Source organism: Neoarius graeffei, chromosome 7 (genome assembly GCF_027579695.1).
Source record: "Neoarius graeffei isolate fNeoGra1 chromosome 7, fNeoGra1.pri, whole genome shotgun sequence".
Lineage (NCBI taxonomy): Eukaryota > Metazoa > Chordata > Actinopteri > Siluriformes > Ariidae > Neoarius > Neoarius graeffei.
The window spans coordinates 35707847-35733017 of record NC_083575.1 but is presented as its reverse complement, the minus strand read 5'-3'; the positions used below and the strand labels follow the sequence as shown (position 1 = coordinate 35733017).

Sequence of the window (25171 nt, the reverse complement as noted above, 5' to 3'; positions counted from 1 at the left end):
GATAATACTTAAGTGACTTACCCGTCCAATGAGGATTGTTATTTTCTTGTTTACAAGATGCCACATCTGAGTCGCTGACAAACCCTGAATTTCTGTAAAGATAACTGTCCAGAGATTTATAAGCACTTTCACTGAACAGCGAGGGAAAGTTAATGAGGTAATTATACACGTCCGGGTATTCCGCTGGCAGTTCAAAATCCACTGACACGGTCGTGAAAACTCCGTCCGGTAAGCCATAAGGGTCACTAATCTGTAGATCGTTTATTTTAGACATATATCTAGTTATCTGTTCATTAGAAAAATGAGCCGTGTAGTCCGTCGGTTGAAATTGATCCATTCTGTACAAGAGTGCAGCAGTATTCAGCGGTGTTTTTTACCGACAAGATGGCGGCTGTGTACTTTCCGGTCACGTGACTGCAAGATCTCTATAGCAGCGACAAAATAGCGATCCAAAATGCATTCTGATATTTAATAAAATGAGATAAAGAGAATTTTGCTAATGACAAATTTGCCTTCAGTTCCCCTTTAAGTGGGTGTATGACTGGTAAAGTGTTTGAATGAGTAAGAGAGAACACACACACACACACACAAAGGAAAGAGAGAAGGAGTCAGAGTCAGCCTGACAGCTGGTGATGGAGAGTTAGGCAGGCAGGCATTGTACTCCAAAGGTCATTATGGTCCCAGCCTCAATAGCTCCAGAGTGATTCTTCTTTATGCCGACAAACATTAAAAGCATTCCACTGCAGCTGAACTGCGCAGTAGCCCCACTATAAGTGCTCCAGTTTCCCTCTCTGTCCCCCTCGCACTCTGCTTGGACCAGTGCTTAGTGTCTGGAAGAGGACCCTCATAAATCTCTGTGCTTTTAATTCATTATTTGAAGGTCATCAGCTACTCTGTGCACTCAGACTGACAAATGTATATGTCTTCATTAGATTCTTATGAAACTGATTTTTATTGAAAAGCAGAATGATTTTTACTTGCAGGTAGCAAGCAATAATCTGCGTCTACCCGAACCTGCACAGGGTCATGTCTCTTCCTTCATGCATCTACGATCTCACCGGTCAGGCCACGTTCATTATAATAAAATATCATAATAATACGATCATACCATTTTAATAATAGCATGACGGTTGAGATAATATCGATTGCGACGCTCATTATACGATCAATTCTTTCAGCCAGCAGGTTTTCCGGAGAACTCCGACTTGTTTGCTTGCTGTTCCATCGCTTTTTTTCTGTTAGCTAGTTGCTGGGAGCTGTCTGACAAATAGTTTTTGGGCAGCCGTTTTGTGTTGTCTAGTTGCTGGGAGCCCTCTGACAAAGTTGCTGCACAGCCTGAGATTTGTATTGTGCTTTTGAAAATACTTCAGTGCTCCACACAAGAAAAGACAAGCTGCTGAACCCCAAGGCGCCTTAGCGGAAAACCGAGAATAAGATTTAGGAGCTTCGGCTTCCTAGAGCATTCTTTATATTAAACCGAGATCGACCATATTGATGTTTGCTGCAAGCATCAGGAGCCACACATATATACATGCGCGCGTGCACACACACACACACACACACACACACACACTAGCATAATCACTTGAGCTTTGTCTGGCACGATTGCGCCGGGCAACTTTGTCACAGAGAAAGAGAGGGAGAAGGAGACAGGATGTGGATGGAGGAGTAAAAAGGCAGAGGACAAAGAGAACTATAGGGTGCAGTAGATGGAGAGAGAGAACCGTGGGTGCATGAGTGAGAGTCAGCAGCTCTATAATTGGTGTGTGCCAAACTGACTACTGACTGCTGTAAAGAGAAGAGCTGGGCAAGAGAACGTGTGGAGGAAGAAAATGATATAATAATAATAATAATAATAATAATAATAGTGAAAAGTGGATGGAGCTGTGTGGAAGGAAAGCAGAATAAATCCCAGTATGAAATGCGAATTTGCTCCACAGCTCTCTTTAACTTCTGTGCTAGATTTGGTTGGGAGCTCAGGTTCAAGTTGTGTGTGAATAAAAGGGGTGAATGTGAGTGCGTGATCGAGAGAGTGAGAGAAATAGAACGGCAGCTTGTGTCTATTTAGTGAGCATAAGCACTGTATTGCCAGGCTGTGAGACAATGTGCTATCATGAAAGAACAGCGCATCTCACTGGCTCATAACTCATACTGCATCATCATACAGACTCCCGCCAGGTACCATCTCAAAAATCTGCTTTTCTTTATTTATTACCTTTTTCTTTTTGCATGGCAGGCTATGTATGAATTTTATCACAAAACCAGAGGTGGACAAAATACCCAACTTCATTACTTAAGTCAGAGTACAGATCCCGCTGGTCAAATGTGACTCCGATACAAGTGAAAGTTGTCCAGTCAAATTTTTACTCAAGTTAAAGTACTGAAGTACTTGCTTTTAAAAATACTTCAGTATTGAAAGTACATTTTCTGTCAACGCATCGCTGTGTTATTGCCACAACGCTTACAAAACCTGAAGCAACCGACTGGATTTACTGACTAACTTGTAGAACCTGTAGAATAAACACCTGGTAGAACATTATAAAATGAACCACAACTGAACTGAAAACGAGCCATTGTCCAGCGGTCTCAAAAGTAGCCGGTCACCGGCGGCAAATCGCCGGCTATGGCTTGTTATGCCGCCGGCTATTGTCAGTCGAGTCACAAAATTTAATATTAATATTTCTGACAGCAAAAAAAGTTGTGAACGTAAATTACATCCACTATGTCATGTATGTCCGTTGCCGCGTCAACTGTGTTTACATCCTCGACACGAGTGCAGCCATTACTGCCGCCTGTGTTGCCAGATTGCGCGTTTTCCCGCCCAATTTGGGCGGTTTTAAGTGCATTTTGGCAGGTTTTGAACATATTTTGGGATGTAAAACGTCAGCAGTATCTGGCAACATATTTTTTTACTTAATACAAGAAATTAATGGATGCCAACGTTTTTGCCAAAATGGTATTTTATTTTCCATTCTTTAGGGAGCTTCAGCATCATACTGTGAGATTCTGTTCAAATTGTTTTTTTTCTTCTATGAAGCCTGAGCCATTTATTTTATTAGTTTATAATTATTGTTTAATTTAGTCTTCAGGAGAGACTGCCTGCACACAGGACTAGTATTAATCAGGGCTTTGAACCGGTTCAAGGAGCGAAAACGAAAACCGGGAACTTTTTCTATTTCACATGGAACAGAAACGAAACCAGAAACTTTATTATTATTTATGTTCCGGAACAGAAACGCTTATTAAAAATAATGGTAACCGGTTAATACCGGTTTTTATTTCGTTCCTCAAAGTTTCCGTAGCCTACAAATAAAAAAGTCATTCTCCTCCTGCGCAAGTTTCTATGACCCGCTGGGGTTCACTTCCTGTGTGACGGTCGCTGACTGAATGGAGAGAGCGGGAGGGTGGACTACTATCACGTCTCCATGTGATAATAAGTGCATTACTGAGTGTCTGAGCAAAGAAGAGCCTGAACGTTGCAACCTCCCTATTGGCTGTTTGTAAAAATGTATCAGTTGTTGCTCTTCCCACGGGAATCATCGCGGGCTCGAGAGACGAGACCTGACGAGTTAGTTCGTTGGTAGCAGAACAAAATGTCTGGACACAAATCGGGTTTTCAGAAAAGGAAAGAAAATAAACGGAGGGTCGAAAATACAAAAAAGGAGGCAGAAAATGCAAAACGAGTTTTAAGGTAGGACAAATGGTTACTTTTTAAGGCAGCCCGCCATGGCTGCAGGCTTTCAGTTGTGTCATTGAATGGTTACTTTTCTGAGGCAGCCCGCCGTTGCTGCCTGCAGGCTTATTTATTATAGCCCATTTAGTTAAAATAGTTGATATAAAATGTTTATAGTTATAGTTATGTGATGGTTGTCCTGATTTAGACTGGGTTTTTTTTTTTTTGGGGGGGGGGGGGTTGCGCGATGTTGCACCCGGGTCCAGATTAGGGCAGAACCGGCCCTGGCTACATTTCAGGTGTAGTTTGTTTTATGTATGTATGTACTTGCATAGATGTGTACTTGGTCTTCCAATATGGCGCCTAACAAAATCTCGCGGCGCGGTGACGTCATGCGGTAGCCCTCTATAGGGCCTGACTAGCCTTTGGTAACACACTAAACGAATTCTCTTTCATTTTTGGCACTTTTTCTGTTTGTGTAGATGGGAAGACATACTGAGAATCCAAATCGCCAACATTTGAAATAATAATTGTTTTGAATAATTTCTTGTCTTATTTAATGAAGGTTGTAATAGAATTAGCCTACATTTGGCTTAAGCTGGATGAGACAGAGACATCATTTTATAGCCATTTGTTAAACAGCTGACAGGGAACGTAATTAACTGTTCCGGGAACAAAATTTTTTTGTTCTAACAGGTTCGGGAACGTCTATTTAATGGTGGAACCCAAAACCGGAAACGTTAAAATTCCGTTTCTGTTCGGAACGAACCAATAGAAAAAAAATTCTGGTTCAAAGCCCTGGTATTAATAGTTTTTTTTTTCTTACATGAAAGCTGAGGCATTTATATTATATTTTAAGGTAACTTCATGTTGTGCTGTGAGGTTCTCTGCACTTTAACTTTTGAACCAACAGGTGCATTTGGATCAGTAAAGCCTATTTTTCTGCATTTTTGTCGTCCTGGTAATCTTTTATATTGGTAAAGTTGTTTATAGGACCATTTCTCAGTGTCTGTTTTTTTAATCAATAGTTTTTCAGTAATAACTTAATATTTAACATATCACTCAATTTTAAACAACCCCCGCGCCTCCCCCATAGTCTCCAAAATTTCTGTGGGAAACACTGGCGTGCGTAACAACGCTAATCAAGCTTAAGCTAGATGACCTGCCTCAAATACCCGTCCCAGGTAAATGTTATCCCAATTTTAGACAGCCTGTTCCAAACCATCCCGCCCCATGAAAAATTCGTACTTGCATATCTCTCTCTATATCTATCTATCTATCTATCTATCTATCTATCTATCTATCTATCTATAGATAGATAGATAGATAGATAGATAGATAGATAGATAGATAGATAGATATAGATATATATCCCTGCACGCTTTGCGTGCATTATGTCTGCAGACATTTTGCCATTTTGCACCCTGCTGTAAATTATTTGTACCCTGCTATTCTCCCAAACTTTGAAGCCCCTGATTGTCATTTGCAATTTTGTTTTTTTTTTAAATTCTAACCCTCCTCCCCACCCCCACAAAGCAGCATGGTAGTGTTCTGACCCAGCTCTGGCAGTGTGTGCACACATGTATGTGTATATTAATCAGTAAGACAGTGGAATAGCTGTAAATGCAGCTTGCTCAGAAAATAAAAGTGACAATCCAACCTGATTAAAACCCAGATCCACACCTCGAGCTTAATAACGGCCCAAAAGCAACACTGCTTTAAGCAAGACAAAAAAATGCAAGACCATCATCTGACATCAAAACAAAAAATGCCAACAATTTGTTGTGACTGACTAGTACAATACTGTCCATCTCACAGGTCTCGCGTGTGCGTGTATTCATGCACGTATGAATCTGCCTATGGAATCATGGTGGTTTAATGTTAAGCTAGCTAGTCAGCGAAGCTCCACCTGACATGCTAGCAAAATCTTTTCAAATTCAAAATCGTATTGGGTAGCTAACGTTACTAGAAAAGAAATATTTCTACATTCTGTTTATTTGGCAGGATTATGCTAAAACATTTCAGAAAGCACTTCAGATAAGTTAACGTTATTCATGTTAGCGTAACTCCGTTTTTACACGCTAACTAACAGTGTCCAAGTTAACTAGCTGTGTGTGAACGTTAGCCGTGGACAAGGCGATGGCAACTTGGTGGGCATTTGACTAACCAGACTGCATAGCTATTGCAACGTTATCGCTAGCTCTAAAAGCACAGACAACGTCATTACAAGCTTTCTCTTGGAATAAAATGTTTACATCCCTCAATATGCTTCCGCAGGTCAGATGGCGAGTTTTTGTAGCCTGTGATGTGTTCCATTTTAGGCAAACAAAGCAAACATTTAAAATGAAACAGCTCTTTATTCCTTTCAGAAAACTGAAACATGCGTTCTAGGTATAGCCATGGGTGTGTGCATTCCCCAGAAGAACCGTCTCCTTTCATTCTGCCATCAACTGATCGTGTTCAAATAATGCTGCGGAGAAATCATTGAACTTGATTTTATACAGTCTGTGGACGAGACGTGACCCTAGTGATTACTGATCGGCTGTCTCAGTGTCACCTGCAGAAAAAACCAATCACGTTTTAGAAAAGAAAATTAAAAAACATCCACTTTCAAAGACACTTTATAGTAACGGGTAACGAAGACCTTGACAGAAATGTAGTGGAGTGAAAAGTACGATATTTGCCTTTCAAATGTAGTGACGTTAAAGTCATAAGTTGCCAAAAAAATTAATACTGAAGTAAAGTACAGGGGGCGGCACAGTGGTGTAGTGGTTAGCGCTGTCACCTCACAGCAAGAAGGCCTGGGTTCGAGCCCCGTGGCCGGCGAGGGCCTTTCTGTGCGGAGTTTGCATGTTCTCCCCGTGTCCGCGTGGGTTTCCTCCGGGTGTTCCGGTTTCCCCCACAGTCCAAAGACATGCAGGTTAGGTTAACTGGTGACTCTAAATTGACCGTAGGTGTGAATGTGAGTGTGAATGGTTGTCTGTGTCTATGTGTTAGCCCTGTGATGACCTGGCGACTTGTCCAGGGTGTACCCCGCCTTTCGCCCGTAGTCAGCTGGGATAGGCTCCAGCTTGCCTGCGACCCTGTAGAACAGGATAAAGCGGCTAGAGATAATGAGATGAGATGAGTAAAGTACAGATACTCAAAAAGTGTACTTAAGTACAGTACTCGTTACTGTCCACCTCTGCGCAAAACAAAAACAATAGTCCAGAGAACTGATCTTGATAATTCAATTATCTGCAATTTTGTTACTTAATTTTTAGTATCTAAAACTTTAAATCCTTAGCTCTGTGTAGGTCCCTGTCCGTGAAGCTCCCAAACATCCCGGATTCCTAGGAGTGTGTAAGTGGCCCTCAGCAGCCAGCAGGCCCTGGAGGCCTTTCAAGGACGGTGTCCATTAGTCTGATTGCATAAAGACAGAGAGTGATTTATAGCAGCTCTCCTCCCCCCCCCACAATTCATCAAAAGCCTCTTGACTTAATAAAGTATTGATATTTAGAACTAGCCCAAGCAGAGGAGTGTTCTGGGACCTTGGAAGATCTCGGCAGCGGCATAGTAACAGGCCATGAAATACATCTCTCCTTTTCTGTTTCATCTCCAGAGAACTCAAACAAATCAAAGATGTAGACGGACTGAAGTCGGAACGCATTACACTTGGCAAGTTAATTGCTGTAGCGGGCCTGAGACACACCAAACGGAGCTGTGATGTGAGCTGTAGAAAGAATACCACTGTCGCAGCCTCACAGATTAGATGTGTATAAATATCAGGTTTGCTCCAGTTAGATTTTACTTGGGATTTAGTCCACTCCATTCCAATTAAAATAGTTTAAAAGATCGATAATTGGCTGTTGATTTATCATTAAATTACGTGTGTGTGTGGTTTACTGTATGTTTGGGTTTAGCATCATTCCATCTTGTATCCTTTACCACAGTCTAAGAATTCGTTCATTAGTGATGTACAGTGGTGCTTGAAAGTTTGTGAACCCTTTAGAATTTTCTATATTGCTGCATAAATATGACCTAAAACATCATCGGATTTTCACACAAGTCCTAAAAGTAGATAAAGAGAACCCAGTTAAACAAATGAGATAAAAATATTATACTTGGTCATTTATTTATTGAGGAAAATTATCCAATATTACATAGCTGTGAGTGGCAAAAGTATGTGAACCTCTAGGATTAGCAGTTAATTTGAAGGTGAAATTAGAGTCAGGTGTTTTCAATCAACGGGATGACAATCAGGTGTGAGTGGGCACCCTGTTTTATTTAAAGAACAGGGATCTATCAAAGTCTGATCTTCACAACACATGTTTGTGGAAGTGTATCATGGTACGAACGAAGGAGATTTCTGAGGACCTCAGAAAAAGCGTTGTTGATGCTCATCAGGCTGGAAAAGGTTACAAAACCATCTCTAAAGAGTTTGGACTCCACCAATCCACAGTCAGACAGATTGTGTACAAATGGAGGAAATTCAAGACCATTGTTACCCTCCCCAGGAGTGGTCGACCAACAAAGATCACTCCAAGAGCAAAGCGTGTAATAGTTGGCAAGGTCACAAAGGACCCCAGAGTAACTTCTAAGCAACTGAAGGCCTCTCTCACATTGGCTAATGTTAATGTTCATGAGTCCACCATCAGGAGAACACTGAACAACAATGGTGTGCATAGCAGGGTTACAAGGAGAAAGCCACTGCTCTCCAAAAAGAACATTGCTGCTTGTCTGCAGTTTGCTAAAGATCACGTGGACAAGCCAGAAGGCTATTGTAATAATGTTTTGTGGACAGATGAGACCAAAATAGAACTTTTTGATTTAAATGAGAAGCGTTATTTTGGAGAAAGGAAAACCCTGCATTCCAGCATAAGAACCTTATCCCATCTGTGAAACATGGTGGTGGTAGTATCATGGTTTGGGCCTGTTTTGCTGCATCTGGGCCAGGACGGCTTGCCATCATTGATGGAACAATGAATTCTGAATTATACCAACAAATTCTAAAGGAAAATGTCAGGACATCTGTCCATGAACTGAATCTCAAGAGAAGGTGGGTCATGCAGCAAGACAACGACCCTAAGCACACAAGCCGTTCTACCAAAGAATGGTTAAAGAAGAATAAAGTTAATGTTTTGGAATGGCCAAGTCAAAGTCCTGACCTTAATCCAATCGAAATATTGTGGAAGGACCTGAAGCGAGCAGTTCATGTGAGGAAACCCACCAACATCCCAGAGTTGAAGCTGTTCTGTACGGAGGAACGGGCTAAAATTCCTCCAAGCCGGTGTGCAGGACTGATCAACAGTTACCGCAAACGTTTAGTTGCAGTTATTGCTCCACAAGGGGGTCACACCAGATACTGAAAGCAAAGGTTCACATACTTTTGCCACTCACAGATATGTAATATTGGATCATTTTCCTCAATAAATAAATGACCAAGTGTAATATTTTTGTCTCATTTGTTTAACTGGGTTCTCTTTATCTACGTTTAGGACTTGTGTGAAAATCTGATGATGTTTTAGGTCACATTTATGCAGAAATATAGAAAATTCTAAAGGGTTCACAAACTTTCAAGCACCACTGTATTTCTCAGTCGCTCCCATTTACAGTCATTTCTCCTGTTATTCTTTTTTTTTTTACTGTACATTGTTTATCTTGGTCTTACTTAGCTGTATTAATGACTTGTGTAAATTGTATTAATGAGTTTGTAGAACCTGGTGTGTGTGAACGAGGACTCGGGAGACAGGTGGACTTTGAAAAAGCTTTGGGGCTCATTTTATTTTTCAAGTGTGCTTTCAGCAGTTCAACAGAACAAGCTAAAAATAAAAAAAAAACACACTCCCAAATGTTTGGGTCTTTTGGGGCACACGTGTGTATGTGTGTGTGTGTGTGTGTTATGTGCAACTGCTGTCAGCGCTGTCCCTCTCTCACTGGTGCACAGCATTTTCCATTGAAAGGACAAACTAAACACATGACGTCAACTCGCCGTGATCACACACAGGTGAGACATGTGTTGCCTGCTGGTTCAACCCGCTTCCTCTCCTCTCCGTCTGCAGCTGCCACTCAACCACGCCCACCCTGCCATAGAGTTGTATAAATCATCCATGTGAAAATGTGCCAGAGCTCCAAGCTATAAATAACCAATTGTGAAACGTCATTCTCTTGAGTGTCCCAATAATTTCTTGGATAACGATTTAGCATTTCATCCCGATGGATGGAACATGCCAGATCATTCAGTTTCATGCTTCCCAGAATTCCAGCTTGTATTTACACTAAATCATCCAAGATACACTACCGTTCAAAAGTTTGGGGTCACCCAGACAATTTTGTGTTTTTCCATGAAAAGTCACACTTTTATTTCCCACCATAAGTTATAAAATGAATAGAAAATATAGTCAAGACATTTTTCTGGCCATTTTGAGCATTTAATCGACCCCACAAATGTGATGCTCCAGAAACTCAATCTGCTCAAAGGAAGGTCAGTTTTATAGCTTCTCTAAAGAGCTCAACTGTTTTCAGCTGTGCTAACATGATTGTACAAGGGTTTTCTAATCATCCATTAGCCTTCTGAGGCAATGAGCAAACACATTGTACCATTAGAACACTGGAGTGAGAGTTGCTGGAAATGGGCCTCTATACTAGTCTGGCTAACGCAACTTCAAAGCTCTGCGAGCATTTGGTCTGGCAAAGATATTAAGCCCAACCGTTTCCCAAAGCGCGTGGTTGACCCGCCTCCCTGAAATGCCTCAGTTTGCTACTGGTCGAAGCCAGAAAAGGCTGTGACGAAGCTTAAACCAATCACATCACTCTTTCCTCTGACGTATGTGACGCGACGGAAACTGCTTGAGTAACAGGAAGAAGATAAATACCTCCAGGGCTGCTCTTTGCTCCGTTTTCAATGAGAACTTCCCGTTGAATGCTTTCAATACAGCATCTACCGCTGTGTCAAAGGCTTGCCGCTGCTCCATGTTCGTAATGTTTCTAGTGAATGAAGCGCTTCCGGCATAGATTCTGTAAACAATCTGTGGCTTCCGGTCGCAGTGCTACTACGTCAGTGCCTTGAACACGCCTCTACCCAGGGCCGTTGGAGATGCTCAGAGTTGATTGGCTCCCGATTTTTCGGGAGCTTGGAAGAGCTGGAGATAGCTTGCCTTGCCAGACTAAGTTCGCAACAGGCCCTCGTGTTGCGTCACACTTAGGATGGGCGGGCCCAGGCTACCTCTATACACCTATGTACTGTAGATATTGCACCAAAAACCAGACATTTGCAGCTAGAATAGTCATTTACCACATTAGCAATGTATAGAGTGGATTTCTGATTAGTTTAAAGTGATCTTCATTGAAAAGAACAGTGCTTTTCTTTCAAAAATAAGGACATTTCAAAGTGACCCCAAACTTTTGAACGGTAGTGTAGATTACCATTGAATTCCCATGTAGAGTGCGTGTATGAAAGGTGTTTTTCGTGTGTGTGTTTGTGAACGCATGTGTCTCTGTGTATACCTCTGATTTAGTTGTCGCTCCTTTGTTTTTGCCAGGCTGAAGGAGAGGACAGTCTAAAGAAGATGCAATTGATGGAACTGGCCATTCTAAATGGCACCTACAGGGATGCCAACATTAAATCACGTAAGTGCCTCCTCATCTCTCTCCAGAGATTTGTTTGTAACGTTTTTTTTTTTTTTTTTACCAACAGTGCTGGCATTGTGAAAGGCCTGTGTGATCCCAGCTTTTAGTAATGCCCAACACTGCACTCTCAGATAACCCTGATTCTCAGATAAGAGCACTCACCACAGCTTGCTAGTTTGATTCTAAATTACCACAAGAGAGCTGTACGCCTGCAAAAGCTTGCAAACACTCAAAAAGGTATGCAGTAAAATAAAGCATATTTTATTTTTCTTTCGTCACTGAGCATTGTGCTATTTGGCTCTTTGCTGTGTTGCTTTTGCAAATGCTGCTGTTGAAGTGTGGAGTCGTGTAAAAAGCTGTGGTATAAGTACTACTGGGTTGGTTTCTTCCTCCCTAACTAACTGAAGTCTGGCTGCTCATGCTGCTGCTGATGTGCTTTATGTGCCATGTAGAGCTCATGGCTAATACTAACTCTTGTTTTGTCTCTCCTTGTCTTCTTCTCTCTTTTCCTCAACATCTACATTCCTTCCGCTCACTGCAGCTGCCCTTGCCTTCTCTCTTGCAGCGAGTGCCCAGGCCCCCCGCATCATCAGCGGCCCAGCGCCCGTGTTGCCCCCGGCTGCCCTGCGCACTCCCGCACCTGCTGGCCCCACCATCATGCCCCTAATTCGGCAGATCCAGACTGTCGTGCCCAACGGCTCAGCCCACGCCCATGCTGCCGCCGCCACCCTGGTGCCTCCCGGGCCGGAGTCAGCTGGCCTGATTTACGCCGCACCCTATGAATACCCATACACACTGGCGCCAGCCACCTCCATCCTCGAGTATCCCATCGACTCCAGTGGCGTGTTAGGTAAGCACAGTTGTGAGTGCCCTAGCATGCCACAACACCAACACCTACTTGGGCAGTGGAGCGTAGCACCTACCTTACTCCTGCGTCACCCTTCTTAAACCCTGACCACCCTACAACCCCCACCTCCTCCTCCTCCTCCTCCTCCTCCTCAAATGCTGCCTGTCGATTTTGCTGAGCTTTCTATATTTACCGCCACCCTCATCCACCCATTTCCCATCACCTTAGGAAAAACAAAAAGGCAACAGAATAACACTCCAAACGTTTTCCCACTTAATCCATTTAGCTTCATAAAAGTCATCTCTCATTGCAAATAAAAATGCATTAAAGAAACGTGGCATAAATGATTGGGCTGCTAAGTGCTCTATTGGCTTTACGTGAATTCAAAGAGAGGGATCTGTTTTGCTTTCCAACCTCGCTCTTTCTCCCTACCTCTTTTTCGCTCGCTTTCTCTTTCTCACTCTCAAAGGCCCTGTCCTCCCCTCCCCACACAAGCTCTATGGCTTCATTAAGGCACTTGAGAAAAGCCGATTATGAGTATCATGTTACAAACAGCATTCTGCCAGTTTGACACAGGCTGCTCCCAGAGGCACAGTGTTAAGTTGAGAAATGACAAAAAAAAAAAAAAAATGCATCCATGAGGCAAGATCAGCGTGTCCAATAAGATGAGCCAGACTGGGGTTTAGTCTCTATCTAATAAAGCAGCCTTTATTCTGCCAGGATCAAGCTGACTGCTCCAAGTGTTCTAAGCCCCGTACAGTAGCGTTGTATTACAGACCTGATTTTAGTAGTTTGGGTGGGTTTGATCATAAAGGCACTTCAGTGAGACAGCAAAGGAGGTGAGGAGTGTTGTGGAGGGAGGAGAGTGGAAGATTTCATCCATGTCTTCTCTCTTGTGTACACCTATACAGCATCCTCAAAGGCCGAAGAGCTGCCGCTGTACCTGGGCTTTCAGACCTGTCACTTTCCCATCACTGTGCAGCGCGCAGAGCCAGCCAGCCGGCCTCCTTTTTAAAGCAGACCCACTCCCCTCATCCCCTTTTCTGACCCTCACTCACCTTACACACACACACACACACACACACTTTGACACCCTCACCCCCTCCCTGCAAACACTCATCTTATTGGATTGACCGGAAAGCACCCCCCTCTTCCTGGAGCCTGTGCTCCTCCAGCCTTTCACTGTGTGTCTCTTCTGCGACCTGAAGCCTGTTTTGTTTTTGGTTGTATTTAATGTCATGTGTTGAAACTGTGTACCATAACGAGAGAAAAAGCACTGAGCCCCAAACTGCTGCAAACCCTCTCTGGATGCTCCCTCCTTCAGTGCGGAGGGTGTATCAGGAGAGGTGACATGAAGACGGTGAGGGGACAGTGGGGGTCAGACAGGGGCTGCTTTGGGAGTCATAGGATGGCGGGATTGTTAAAAAAGTTCTACTCACACAGCTGTTTGATGGTGCTCTGTGGCAGTGAGTTCCAAGGTTGTTTACAGTATAATATGAACCAATATAAAAATTAAAAAAAAAAAAAAATACCATAGCCTTATGCATGCAGTGACCAAATCCAGCATCTCTGCTTTTCAAAGGTCTTTGGCACAGACTGCCCGAAAATGGCTTTGATAACGCATGGAATTGTAGTGTGTGTTGCTTCTTGAGGACAGACACTCCTGGCACTAATTTCACATTCCCTTCCTTTATTCTTTAGGTGTGGCTTTCCCCACGAAAGGCTAAAAGTGCTTTCGAGGATCCTTACTGAGCCCCTCATCCGATCTGAGTGTTAACACACATGCGCTTTCGTTTCACAGCGGCCTTGTTATTTCTTGAGTGTTAATGAATTATGAAATCAAGCCTAGCAGTCAGTCAGACACACTACTGTTTTGTTTACACTGACCACCCTTCTGTCCAATGAGGCTCAGCATATGCTCATAAATATTGTATCTCTACCCGATGCCCCTTCAGCAGTAAATGTGTATATTTGCACATATAAAATCAGTCAAAAGTTCGGACACCCCCTACTCATTCATAGGTTTTTCTGCATTGTGACTATTTTCTACATTGTAAAACAATACTGAAGACATCAAAACTACGGAATAACATCTGGAACATATACGGAATTATGTGGTCAACAAAAAAGTATGAAAAAAATGATATGTTTCATATGTTAGATTCTCCAAAGTAGCCAGCGTTTACCTTGATGACGCTTTGCACACTATCGGCGTCATCTTAACCAGCTTCATGAGGAATGCTTTTCAGTTAACAGGTGCCTCGTCAAAAGTTAATTAGTGCAATTTCTTGCCTTCTTAACGTGTTTAAGATCAAACAGTAAATAACAAATAATAAAAATACAGTAAATAGCCCTGTTCTACAACTGTAGTAATCCATATTGTGTCAAGAGTCGCTCAACTAAGTAAAGCGAAACGACATCCAGTGTTACTTTAAAGGAACAGTCCACCGTACTTCCATAATGAAATATGCTCTTATCTGAATTGAGACGAGCTGATCCGTACCTGTCCGAGCTTTGCGCGACCTCCCAGTCAGTCAGACATGCTGTCACTCCTGTTAGCAATGTAGCTAGGCTCAGTATGGCCAATGGTATTTTTTGGGGCTGTAGTTAGATGCGACCAAACTCTTCGGCGTTTTTCCTGTTTACATAGGTTTATATGACCAGTGATATGAAACAAGTTCAGTTACACAAATTGAAACGTAGCGATTTTCTATGCTATGGAAAGTCCGCACTATAATGACAGGCCGTACTAACACCTTCTGCGCGCTTCGGCAGCGCATTGATACCTTCACTCCTGAGAGAAGCGCGCAGAAGGTGTTAGTACGCCTGTCATTATAGTGCGGACTTTCCATAGCATAGAAAATCGCTACGTTTCAATTTGTGTAACTGAACTTGTTTCATATCACTGGTCATATAAACCTATGTAAACAGGAAAAACGCCGAAGAGTTTGGTCGCATCTAACTACAGCCCCAAAAAATACCATTGGCCATGCTGAGCCTAGCTACATTGCTAACAGGAGTGACAGCGCGTCTGACTGACTGGGAGGTCGCGCAAAGCTCGGAGAGGTACGGAGCAGCTCGTCTCAATTCAGAGAAGAGCATATTTCATTATGGAAGTACGGTGGACTGTTCCTTTAAGACATGAATGAAGTGTCTTTTTAATTAATAAAAAGAAAGAAAAACCATTGAATTCGAAGGTGTGTCCAAATTTTGGACTGGTACTCTGTGTGTGTGTGTGTGTGTGTGTGTGTGTGTGTGTGTGTGTGTGTGTGTCACAAAACTGTTCTACTGACTGCTATGTTTTATGGTAAAGAGAGTTAAAAATCAAGGAGCTTGCTTTACTAATCACTTAAATCATTGCTGTTGTATTTTTTCTTTCCTTTTTTTTTTAAAAAACTACTGCACATGTGCCTACGCACTATCATCTCTGTGCCTTTGCTCAGAGAGTGAGTTTATCAGTATTATATTTAAATGTGGAACTGGAGAGGTGCACTTCCCTGTTGCTTCAAAGCAGGATTATGTGACTAGTAAAGCTCCTACACTCTCTCTCTCTCTCTCTCTCTGCTGTGTGTGTGTGTGTGTGTGTGTGTGTGTGTGTGTGTGTGTGTGTGTGTGTGTGTGTGTGTGTGTGTGTACATGTGTACTTGTCACTAATGTCCATCGTACTATCCAAGCATGGATCCACCACTTGGAATGAATGCAACTTTTTCCCCACTTTCAATATGCTACTTTGAAAAATGAACAAGTATTATTTGTGCCTTAACTTGTATTTTTATTATTTGCATAATAATTGTTATACATATTTGCCCACACAGATAAATGAACTCTGTTCAGTTTGATTGATTTTTTTTTATGGATTTTTTTTTTTAATCTAATCTGTGTATTTGGTGATTATTATTGCAATCCAAGCAGGTGCAGTGGCAACTAAAGTTCGAAGGCACGAAATGCGGGTCCATCCTTACCAAAGGGTAGTGACCACAGACAGAGGTTAGTTTAGCTCATATGCTTTTGTGTTTGTGACTTGTAGTCACTTCCTTTTGGTTCTGATCTGTTGTATCCAGCTACACTACAGGCAGAAATGACCGTCTTAATGTTAAACATTTGGGAATACAAACACATCCAGTGTAAACACAGCACCTGGATTTTTTACGTGATCAACTTCATTCCATTATTTTGATGACCTTGTGGCCTTGACATGATGTTGATGACAAATAATGGACCAGTTTTGTTTTGAAAGTTCTTTAGGTGCCATTTACAATCTCATAACCTCAATGAGATTTATTATTTATATTTATTTATATTGCAGGCCCTAGTTAAAAATTGTAAATGTTAAACATTTACATCAAACTCCCCAGAGATTTCTCCATTTTTCCAAATATGAAAGTCCTTATAAAGCATTATTACAAAAAGAAAATCAAAGTAGCAAAACTCAGCACTCTGATTCTTTTTTTTAATTTATTCTTTATCTTCTGTAATGGCTTTATCGTGATCACAGAAGAACACTGGGTGCTCGGTGTGAATCCACCCAGTCACCATGCACACACTCCTTCACACACATTTACACCTGGGGGTAATTTAGTGTAGCCACTGGCATGTTGTTGTTTTTTTCTTTTGTTTGTTTGTTTTTTTTTGGGGGGGGGACTGGAGGAAACCAGAGAACCCAGAGAAAACCCACACAAACATACGAAGAACATGAAACTCCTGAAACTCCGTAACCAGAGCTCAGGATCAATGTTTTGTTTTGTTTTTTAATATATATATATATATATATATATATATATATATATATATATATATATATATATAGAAAAGCAAATTATCATATGATAGTTGGATAAATTGTTTGATAAATCAGTTCCACATACTGTCTATTCTTTGATGCAATGGCGCAAGAAGAAATAATATAAACAGATAATTGGGTGTAACATTTATAAGCAATGGGTAGAATTTGTGAAAAATATACATTATTTGATTTCACAGGCCAAAACCTGGAATTCAGTCCAGTAGCGAAACAGACCCTCGGAATATTTAGATTGTCATATCAGTGTCTAGTTATAGGTTTGCTTTATGCACTCGTGCTCTGATGTATATTTCGGGTCATGTGGTACTTCTGCTTGACTGAATGAGAAGGAAGATATTGTTATTAAGTGCCATTTTAAGCTTGATGCCCTTCACCAGCTGTAAACAGACGGCAAGCAGGGGGGGAGTTTTCTCTTTATTTTTTACTCCTTTTTTCATTATTATCATTTATCATGTATTTCTCATATCCTTTTTTGTTTTATACTGGGAATGTTTTATATTAAGGTACTACTGCTTTCCAGAAATTATACTTTTGAGAACCCGTTTGCACAGAACTTCCAATTTACCAATCTGTGCATTTTTACTGGATTGCCAGTCTTCAGAGGTCTCACTTTTTTTTATTTTAGTTTAGTTACTTGTTTTTTTTTTTTTAATTTCAAATTGTTGGTATTTGCCTCATTTGATACAGAGATGCTATGTGGCACAACTATTATTTTGCACTGAACAAGTCAGAAGCATTCATCTCTTCTGTTCAGCAAAGAACAGACATGTTGAAAAAAGTGAAAACTACGTCAAACCTCAGATGACAGAACTGAACAGAGTATTGAATACATGTGATCGAAGCTGCATAGTCTTAAGGGTGACCACTGTTATGTGGACAGAAATGTCAGAGTATAGATATAGATGCATTTATGGAGAAAAAAAAATATTCCACTTGATATTTTTTGTTTATGTTTTACTGTAAGCATCATTTTATTTTTTGTTGTTGTTGAAAAGAAAATAGTATTTACTTGTTGCTTCTTTAAGAATATATATATATATATATAAATATATATATAAATATAAAGCAGGAATGTATGTGAAATGTCAGTTTACTTGCAATTTGCAAAGAAATAGCAGTGATATTATAGAGGGCTATTTGTAGGAAAGGCAGATATGCATAATAGTTGCTTTATAGTACCACCTTAGAGATTTTCCTATATTTTTGGATATATGTTAGGGCTTTATATGAACGACAGGACTTTTCCAGTGTTTATATGCAAAAGCATTTTATATTATGTGTCCTGTGAATTGTCAATGGTCTGCAAAGCTGAGGGCGATGGCGAAAATTCCCACAGCTTGTGTTTCCATGGCTATTATGTTATCTAGAGAATTCCGTGTAGTGTTGCTTTGTATCATTAAAGGCCAAGATTTTTATGTTGTTGTAAATAGAAGGAAAAAAAATGAATTTGAAAAGGCAATAAAAATTTTATTGAGTACAACAACAACCAACAACTGTTTTGGCCCTAAATTATTTCAGTGTTCAATGACTTGTTTCCTTGACATTATAATCCATCTCCATCATAACTATCAGCTCGCCGCTTAAATCTCTGAAGAGCTCTAGTGCTTACTAGCAGTCGGGTAACAAGACACTGCATCTGCCGCTCTCTGGTCTGTCCTCTCCTTTTATTAGGATCTATAGCTGACCCTTCACTTGACTGCTACTAACCATTAGACATGTTTACCACAGTTGGGTTCTGTTTTGTTTTGTTTTTTTGTCAGGAATTTTCTCTTTTCATTTCCTCCTTTTTAACACGTAACCTGTTGGTTCTCATTGGCTGCCATCCTGTCAGTAAAATCATGCTTTGATTTTACTGCATTGTGTAGATGAAGACCAGCAGTTCTTCCAGTGCTCCCATATTCAATCAACCCCCAGTTGGTGTTGTCTTCAATTGTTAAACGCGAATCATTTCATGTCTAACACATTACTGAACAGGTGTTGTGTAAGGCATGAATGCAGCGAAGCTTAGGTTTGACTCGATTCAATCTGGAGCCTAATTGTGATGGGTTTATCATATTGTCATCCTGCTTTCACTAGCTGAAACTAATCTCCTCTGTATCTTTTTTTCTTTTCCTCCCTCTTTTGTTGCCCTTTGTTTCTTCCTTGTTTCCTTTTCTCTAACCACCCAGCCACCACCGGCAACTAACCCCTGACCTTCTGACTTCTCAACTTCACCCAATGATGACCTGCCCATTGCCTGCCTGCAGATCACTTCTCTACTCTAAAAAACAAATGAGTGAATAATAGAAAGAAAGAGCATTAAACAGCTTTCACTGCGCTGGCAGTGGAGATGCAGCGGCGTAAATCTGCACCTGATCTCTGGACACACAGCAAAGCCTGGAAGACGCCCTCCAGTCCAAAAGGTCTGTAGGGAGCGGACCGTGCTGTCACTGTAGACCTACACTGAGTCATTTGTAAGCAATAAGCAATAACGGTTAGCTCACTCTGACCTGATCCTTCACCCACATACTCTACAGCCCCACAACACATGACACATGATGTTCAGAGCTCCAAGCAAACACAGACCCAGCCTTCAGTCAAGACAGAGAGAGAGAGAGAGAGAGAAAAAAAAAAAAAGCAGCCCTCGTTGCGCTGCCCGTTACCCAGATGTGACACATCTGTCTGAAAATATTATATGATGGTGTGGCATTAGTGCATGTACCCTTCTGTCCCTGTAAATTAGCCGTGTGAACTGGTGAATTCACAACTCTGTCTTCTTCTCTAAAAACTGATTAAGGAATCAAAGGGAACTTTCTTTGACTCACATTAATGAGGTTTGGCGCATTAATACACAGTAGGCAGTGCAAAGCGAATGAACATCGACGGGCGTGATTAACATTTTGCCCAACAAACAATTTGAACACTTTTCAGTGGATGATTTTTTTCTGAGGATGTATAAGCCATGCTTGCCTATCTGCTGTAAAAATGTATCAGATTTGTAGATAAATGTTAAAATATGACAAAAAAAAAACAAAACAAAGAACATATGTACAGAAATCTTTTATTATCCTCCAGTTCAGGGGAAGAGAAAGTGTATATTTTTACATCTGAATCTTTTATACAAGTATTGTAAAGTGGAAAAAAAAAAAAGAATACTAAACCCTTTATGTGAAAACAATCCCGTTTTCTGTAATTGGATGTAGAAACGGACGACCAAACCAACCTTTTCGTTCTGCTGACAGGGGGTTGAAATAGAAACATTACAAAGTGCCTTATTGTGCTTCTAACGGTTTCTTCAATCTGAATGTGTCATCATTAGTGGCGAATGAGCAGACCGGCGCTCCGTGCACACAGCTTTCTCTGAGGACAAGTCAGGCAGTCTCTTCTTGTTTCCCCTTTCAGCTCAACGTAAATCAGAGATGATTGAAGACGTGTAATATTACACTGAATGTAAATTCTAAATCTGAATCTTAATCCTTACACTACCGTTCAAAAGTTTGGGGTCACCCAGACAATTTTGTGTTTTCCATGAAAAGTCGCACTTTTATTTACCACCATAAGTTCTCATCTCATCTCATTATCTCTAGCCGCTTTATCCTTCTACAGGGTCGCAGGCAAGCTGGAGCCTATCCCAGCTGACTACGGGCGAAAGGCGGGGTACACCCTGGACAAGTCGCCAGGTCATCACAGGGCTGACACATAGACACAGACAACCATTCACACTCACATTCACACCTACGGTCAATTTAGAGTCACCAGTTAACCTAACCTGCATGTCTTTGGACTGTGGGGGAAACCGGAGCACCCGGAGGAAACCCACGCGGACACGGGGAGAACATGCAAACTCCACACAGAAAGGCCCTCGCCGGCCCCGGGGCTCGAACCCAGGACCTTCTTGCTGTGAGGCGACAGCGCTAACCACTACACCACCGTGCCGCCCCACCATAAGTTGTAAAATGAATCGAAAATATAGTCAAGACATTTTTCTGGCCATTTTGAGCATTTAATCGACCCCACAAATGTGATGCTCCAGAAACTCAATCTGCTCAAAGGAAGGTCAGTTTTATAGCTTCTCTAAAGAGCTCAACTGTTTTCAGCTGTGCTAACATGATTGTACAAGGGTTTTCTAATCATCCATTAGCCTTCTGAGGCAATGAGCAAACACATTGTACCATTAGAACACTGGAGTGAGAGTTGCTGGAAATGGGCCTCTATACACCTATGGAGATATTGCACCAAAAACCAGACATTAAGGCCCTGTCCACACGGCAACGGATTCAGGTGAATCTGATAAAATTGTTTAGCGTTTCGGCCTGGCGTCCACACGGCACCGGCGTTTTGGGTGCCCCAAAACAAAATCTTTTGAGAACGGGTTCCAAAGTGGAAAAATCTGGCAACGGCGCCGCTGCAAAGTTGTCTGGATGAGTAGAACGGATTTGTTTACGATGACGTCACAACCACATGACAATCCCGCCAGCAAAAATAGGGAAAAAAAAGAAGCGATCTCACCTCTTCAGATGTTGGTTTAAGTCTGACAATACATTCCTCAAAAAGGGCATCGAAGAACAAAGTAATCCATCAACGTGTAGCATTCAATTTATTCCGGACCATTAAAGAATTCTGGAGGATCTCAGAATGTTGGCGTACCGGCTTCCATCTACCCCTGTTCATTCCTCTCTCTCTCTCTCCATCTACCCCCGTTCATTCCTCTCTCTCTCTCTCCATCTACCCCCGTTCATTTCTCTTTCCACGTCTCCATTCAAAAAATGAGCACGTGATTTAAAGGGACTATATCCATAGGACGGAGTGAGAAGGTGTGCGCGTGTGAAAGTGACAGGAAAGAACCTAGGCTCATGCTTGCCCTGAATTTCTCTTAAAGTGAAGGCAGAAGAACGTTCAGCGCCTGGCCAGGCTTTCTATGTATTAATTTACATAGACGTTTTAATATGAAATATAAATAAGTGTCTTAGACAATAGATATTATTTTACGCTACTGACTAATAATCAAAACTTTATGTGGCTGATGCTACAGAAGAAGGGGTTTATGCGCATGCGTCTACTTCTTCTATTGTTCTGGTGTCTCCGATGGGACCGTCTTACAGCGCACGTAGAGGTGTGGCATGTGTATTGCATCGTTTTCAGCAAGCGCTGCGTTGCCATATGTACCTGATATTTTACTCATCCGTTGCCCATGTGGACGCGATATTAAAAAAAAAAAATCTCGTTGCCGTTGTCATGTGGATGTAGCCTTAGTAGAATTTAGCTAGAATAGTCATTTACCACATTAGCAATGTATAGAGTGGATTTCTGATTAGTTTAAAGTGATCTTCATTGAAAAGAACAGTGCTTTTCTTTCAAAAATAAGGACATTTCAAAGTGACCCCAAACTTTTGAACGGTAGTGTAAGTCTTCAAACAGGAAATGTAAATTGCTGTATGAGCTCTTTGCACATCTGAAAAGTTGAGAAACATTCATACCTCCAGTCTCAGACATCCGGATTATTCTTTTAAAATAGTAGCCAATATTCCACCTGTGATCCTTTAATAATCTGTGAACCTTTACGGTGGAGTTTATTCTCGTATGTTTTCAGCCTAACAATAATAGAGTATGACACTGTGAACAGTTCAAAACGTTGCAATATGAGTGAATTGCGGCAAAGTTGCACCGACGTCACCGTATTTTTCGGTGGAAGCTGTGTGCACTGCCCATGCTGGACTGCACCATGTGTTGCGTGTTTCCCATCCCCCAGATCTTTCTTTACTATGCAACAAAATGGCCTCTGATGTCTTGTGGGGGGTCTGTGAGTCATTGAACATGTCTTCCTGTCCCACCCTCACATCACTACCACGTTCAGTTTCAATCCTGCAGTACCATGGTCGTACAATGTATTTATGAAAGTATTAAAGTTGAAGTTCAGCCTGTATTTTGGTATAAGAAGAAATTTGAAAATATTAAATGGGGGGAAAAAAGCTTGAGAGTGCATTACAGGTTAGACGTATCTGTGGATGAGCCACACCATACTATATATCGCATGATATTTCACCTTAGATAGCAATTAAAGTATAAAGCTGGTTTCTGATATTTTTTTTTCCTTTTCAAAATTACTGATTTTATTTCTGTGAATGTTCCTTCTTATATGAGTGAAGACGTGTATTACACACGTACAGACATAAGACTGTGATAGATTCATGCTCTGTGTGTCCCTACCCAGGTATTGCCTCTGAGACGACGTGTACGTTTGTGTCAACAGCCATTGTTACAAGTTTACACCTTATTTTTCTATCTTATTTTATATGTATGTAATAAACTACATTAAATGCCTTGTCTCAGTGCTATGTGTATATGAAGAATCGCTTTCACATGTCTGTCTTATCACTATAAACTAACATCATGTTACGTACAAGCATTTAGCACACTTTCTTATCCAGAGCTATCTACAACATACCCAGAGCAGCCTGGAGAGCAGTTAGAGGGATTGCTCAAGGCCAATTCGGCCATTCCTGCTGGTCCAGGGAATCAAACCGACAACCTTTTGGTCCCAAAGCTGCTTCTTTAACCTTTACGCCACGACTTCCTCACAGTCTATGACCAAATGTTGCCAGCACAATCTCGCTGATCGTTTCTGAATAACGTCCTTAGTGGAACTAAGCGTATTTATAAAGTATGTTGATGTTAATGGAGCTGTGCCAAGCGAGCACTTTCCAAATGAACGGAACCAGATTTTATTTGTCGCTACCAATCGGTGCTCTGACAGTCTACATCATTTGATTCAAAAGTAGCCTACGTAATGCACAGGAATTAAAAAATATGCTTAACCCTAAAAAGAGCCATATAATTTAATATATACTGAACTCGGTGGGCCATATTCAGCGTTGGTTTAGTGGGCAGTAGGGAGGAGTTAATACTGAAACAGCACTCATCAGTATTCAGACCCAGGATTAACTACAGAGTTAAGCATTTTCATGGACAGTTGTGCGCTAATGGTTTTGTTGGACGTTGACCAAAACAGAAGCCTGCCTTGGATACAACCTTCAGCTTCAGTCAGCTTTTCTTAAGTTCAACTGTGTGATACTGACTCGAGAAGGGAGCGGTAAGTCCAGCATGACTGTCTGACAATTTGTTGTAACCACAGGAGTTCACTCGGGTATACTGGATATGTTGATGCTGTTAAATAACTGGGTTCTTAAACTTGCCAATATTTATCTCAAGGACAAAATTCTGCCTGAAACATTACTTGTGAGTTGCAGATGACTTTATGTATGCAATTTATTAAGTAGAGAACATCCATCCATTATCTCTAGCCGCTTTATCCTGTTCTACAGGGTCGCGGGCAAGCTGGAGCCTATCCCAGCTGACTACGGGCGAAAGGCGGGGTACACCCTGGACAAGTCGCCAGGTCATCACAGGGCTGACACATAGACACAGACAACCATTCACACCTACGGTCAATTTAGAGTCACCAGTTAACCTAACCTGCATGTCTTTGGACTGTGGGGGAAACCGGAGCACCCGGAGGAAACCCACGCGGACACGGGGAGAACATGCAAACTCCGCACAGAAAGGCCCTCGCCGGCCACGGGGCTCGAACCCGGACCTTCTTGCTGTGAGGCGACAGCGCTAACCACTACACCACCGTGCCACCCTAAGTAGAGAACACAAAATAGCTAATTGAGAATATGAAAAAAAAAAAAAACATTACGCACACTGCCTGTGCATTGGCACCTTGTCTCATAACCACGCTATATAAAATTTGTATAAGGTTAATAATAATAATAATAATAATATGGTGGTGTAGTGGTTAGAGCTGTCGCCTCACAGCAAGAAGGTCCGGGTTCGAGCCCTGTGGCCAGCGAGGGCCTTTCTGTGCGGAGTTTGCATGTTCTCCCCGTGTCCGCGTGGGTTTCCTCCGGGTGCTCCGGTTTCCCCCACAGTCCAAAGACATGCAGGTTAGGTTAACTGGTGACTCTAAATTGACCGTAGGTGTGAATGTGAGTGTGAATGGTTGTCTGTGTCTATGTGTCAGCCCTGTGATGACCTGGCGACTTGTCCAGGGTGTACCCCGCCTTTCACCCATAGTCAGCTGGGATAGGCTCCAGCTTGCCTGCGACCCTGTAGAACAGGATAAAGCGGCTAGAGATAATGGATGGATAATAATAAATTAATCTTATAAAGTCCCTCGAGCCAGTTGGTAAAACTTAAATGGGCAACTTTTGACATTCCACATGGCATTACTATTACATTCCATCAACAAACTACATTTTTT

General features: G+C 41.7%; 1 protein-coding gene across 6 annotated transcripts in view; it reads left to right on the top strand.

Moving 5' to 3' along the window:
- Positions 1–19284, top strand: part of LOC132889259 (KH domain-containing RNA-binding protein QKI) — a 214809-nt gene extending 195525 nt beyond the window's left edge. Inside the window, exons 5-8 of one of the 6 annotated variants that reach the window (XM_060925571.1) lie at positions 11194–11281; positions 11823–12131; positions 16038–16115; positions 19098–19284. In XM_060925571.1, the coding sequence (XP_060781554.1) occupies positions 11194–11281; positions 11823–12131; positions 16038–16115; positions 19098–19114 (492 nt within the window). In that variant the 3' untranslated portion in view covers positions 19115–19284. Of the gene's footprint in view, positions 1–11193; positions 11282–11822; positions 12132–13039; positions 14574–16037; positions 16116–19097 lie in introns of those variants that run through there. The other 5 variants (XM_060925577.1, XM_060925573.1, XM_060925576.1 and 2 more) reach the window with 5 other exon arrangements.
- Positions 19285–25171: the final 5887 nt, after the last annotated feature.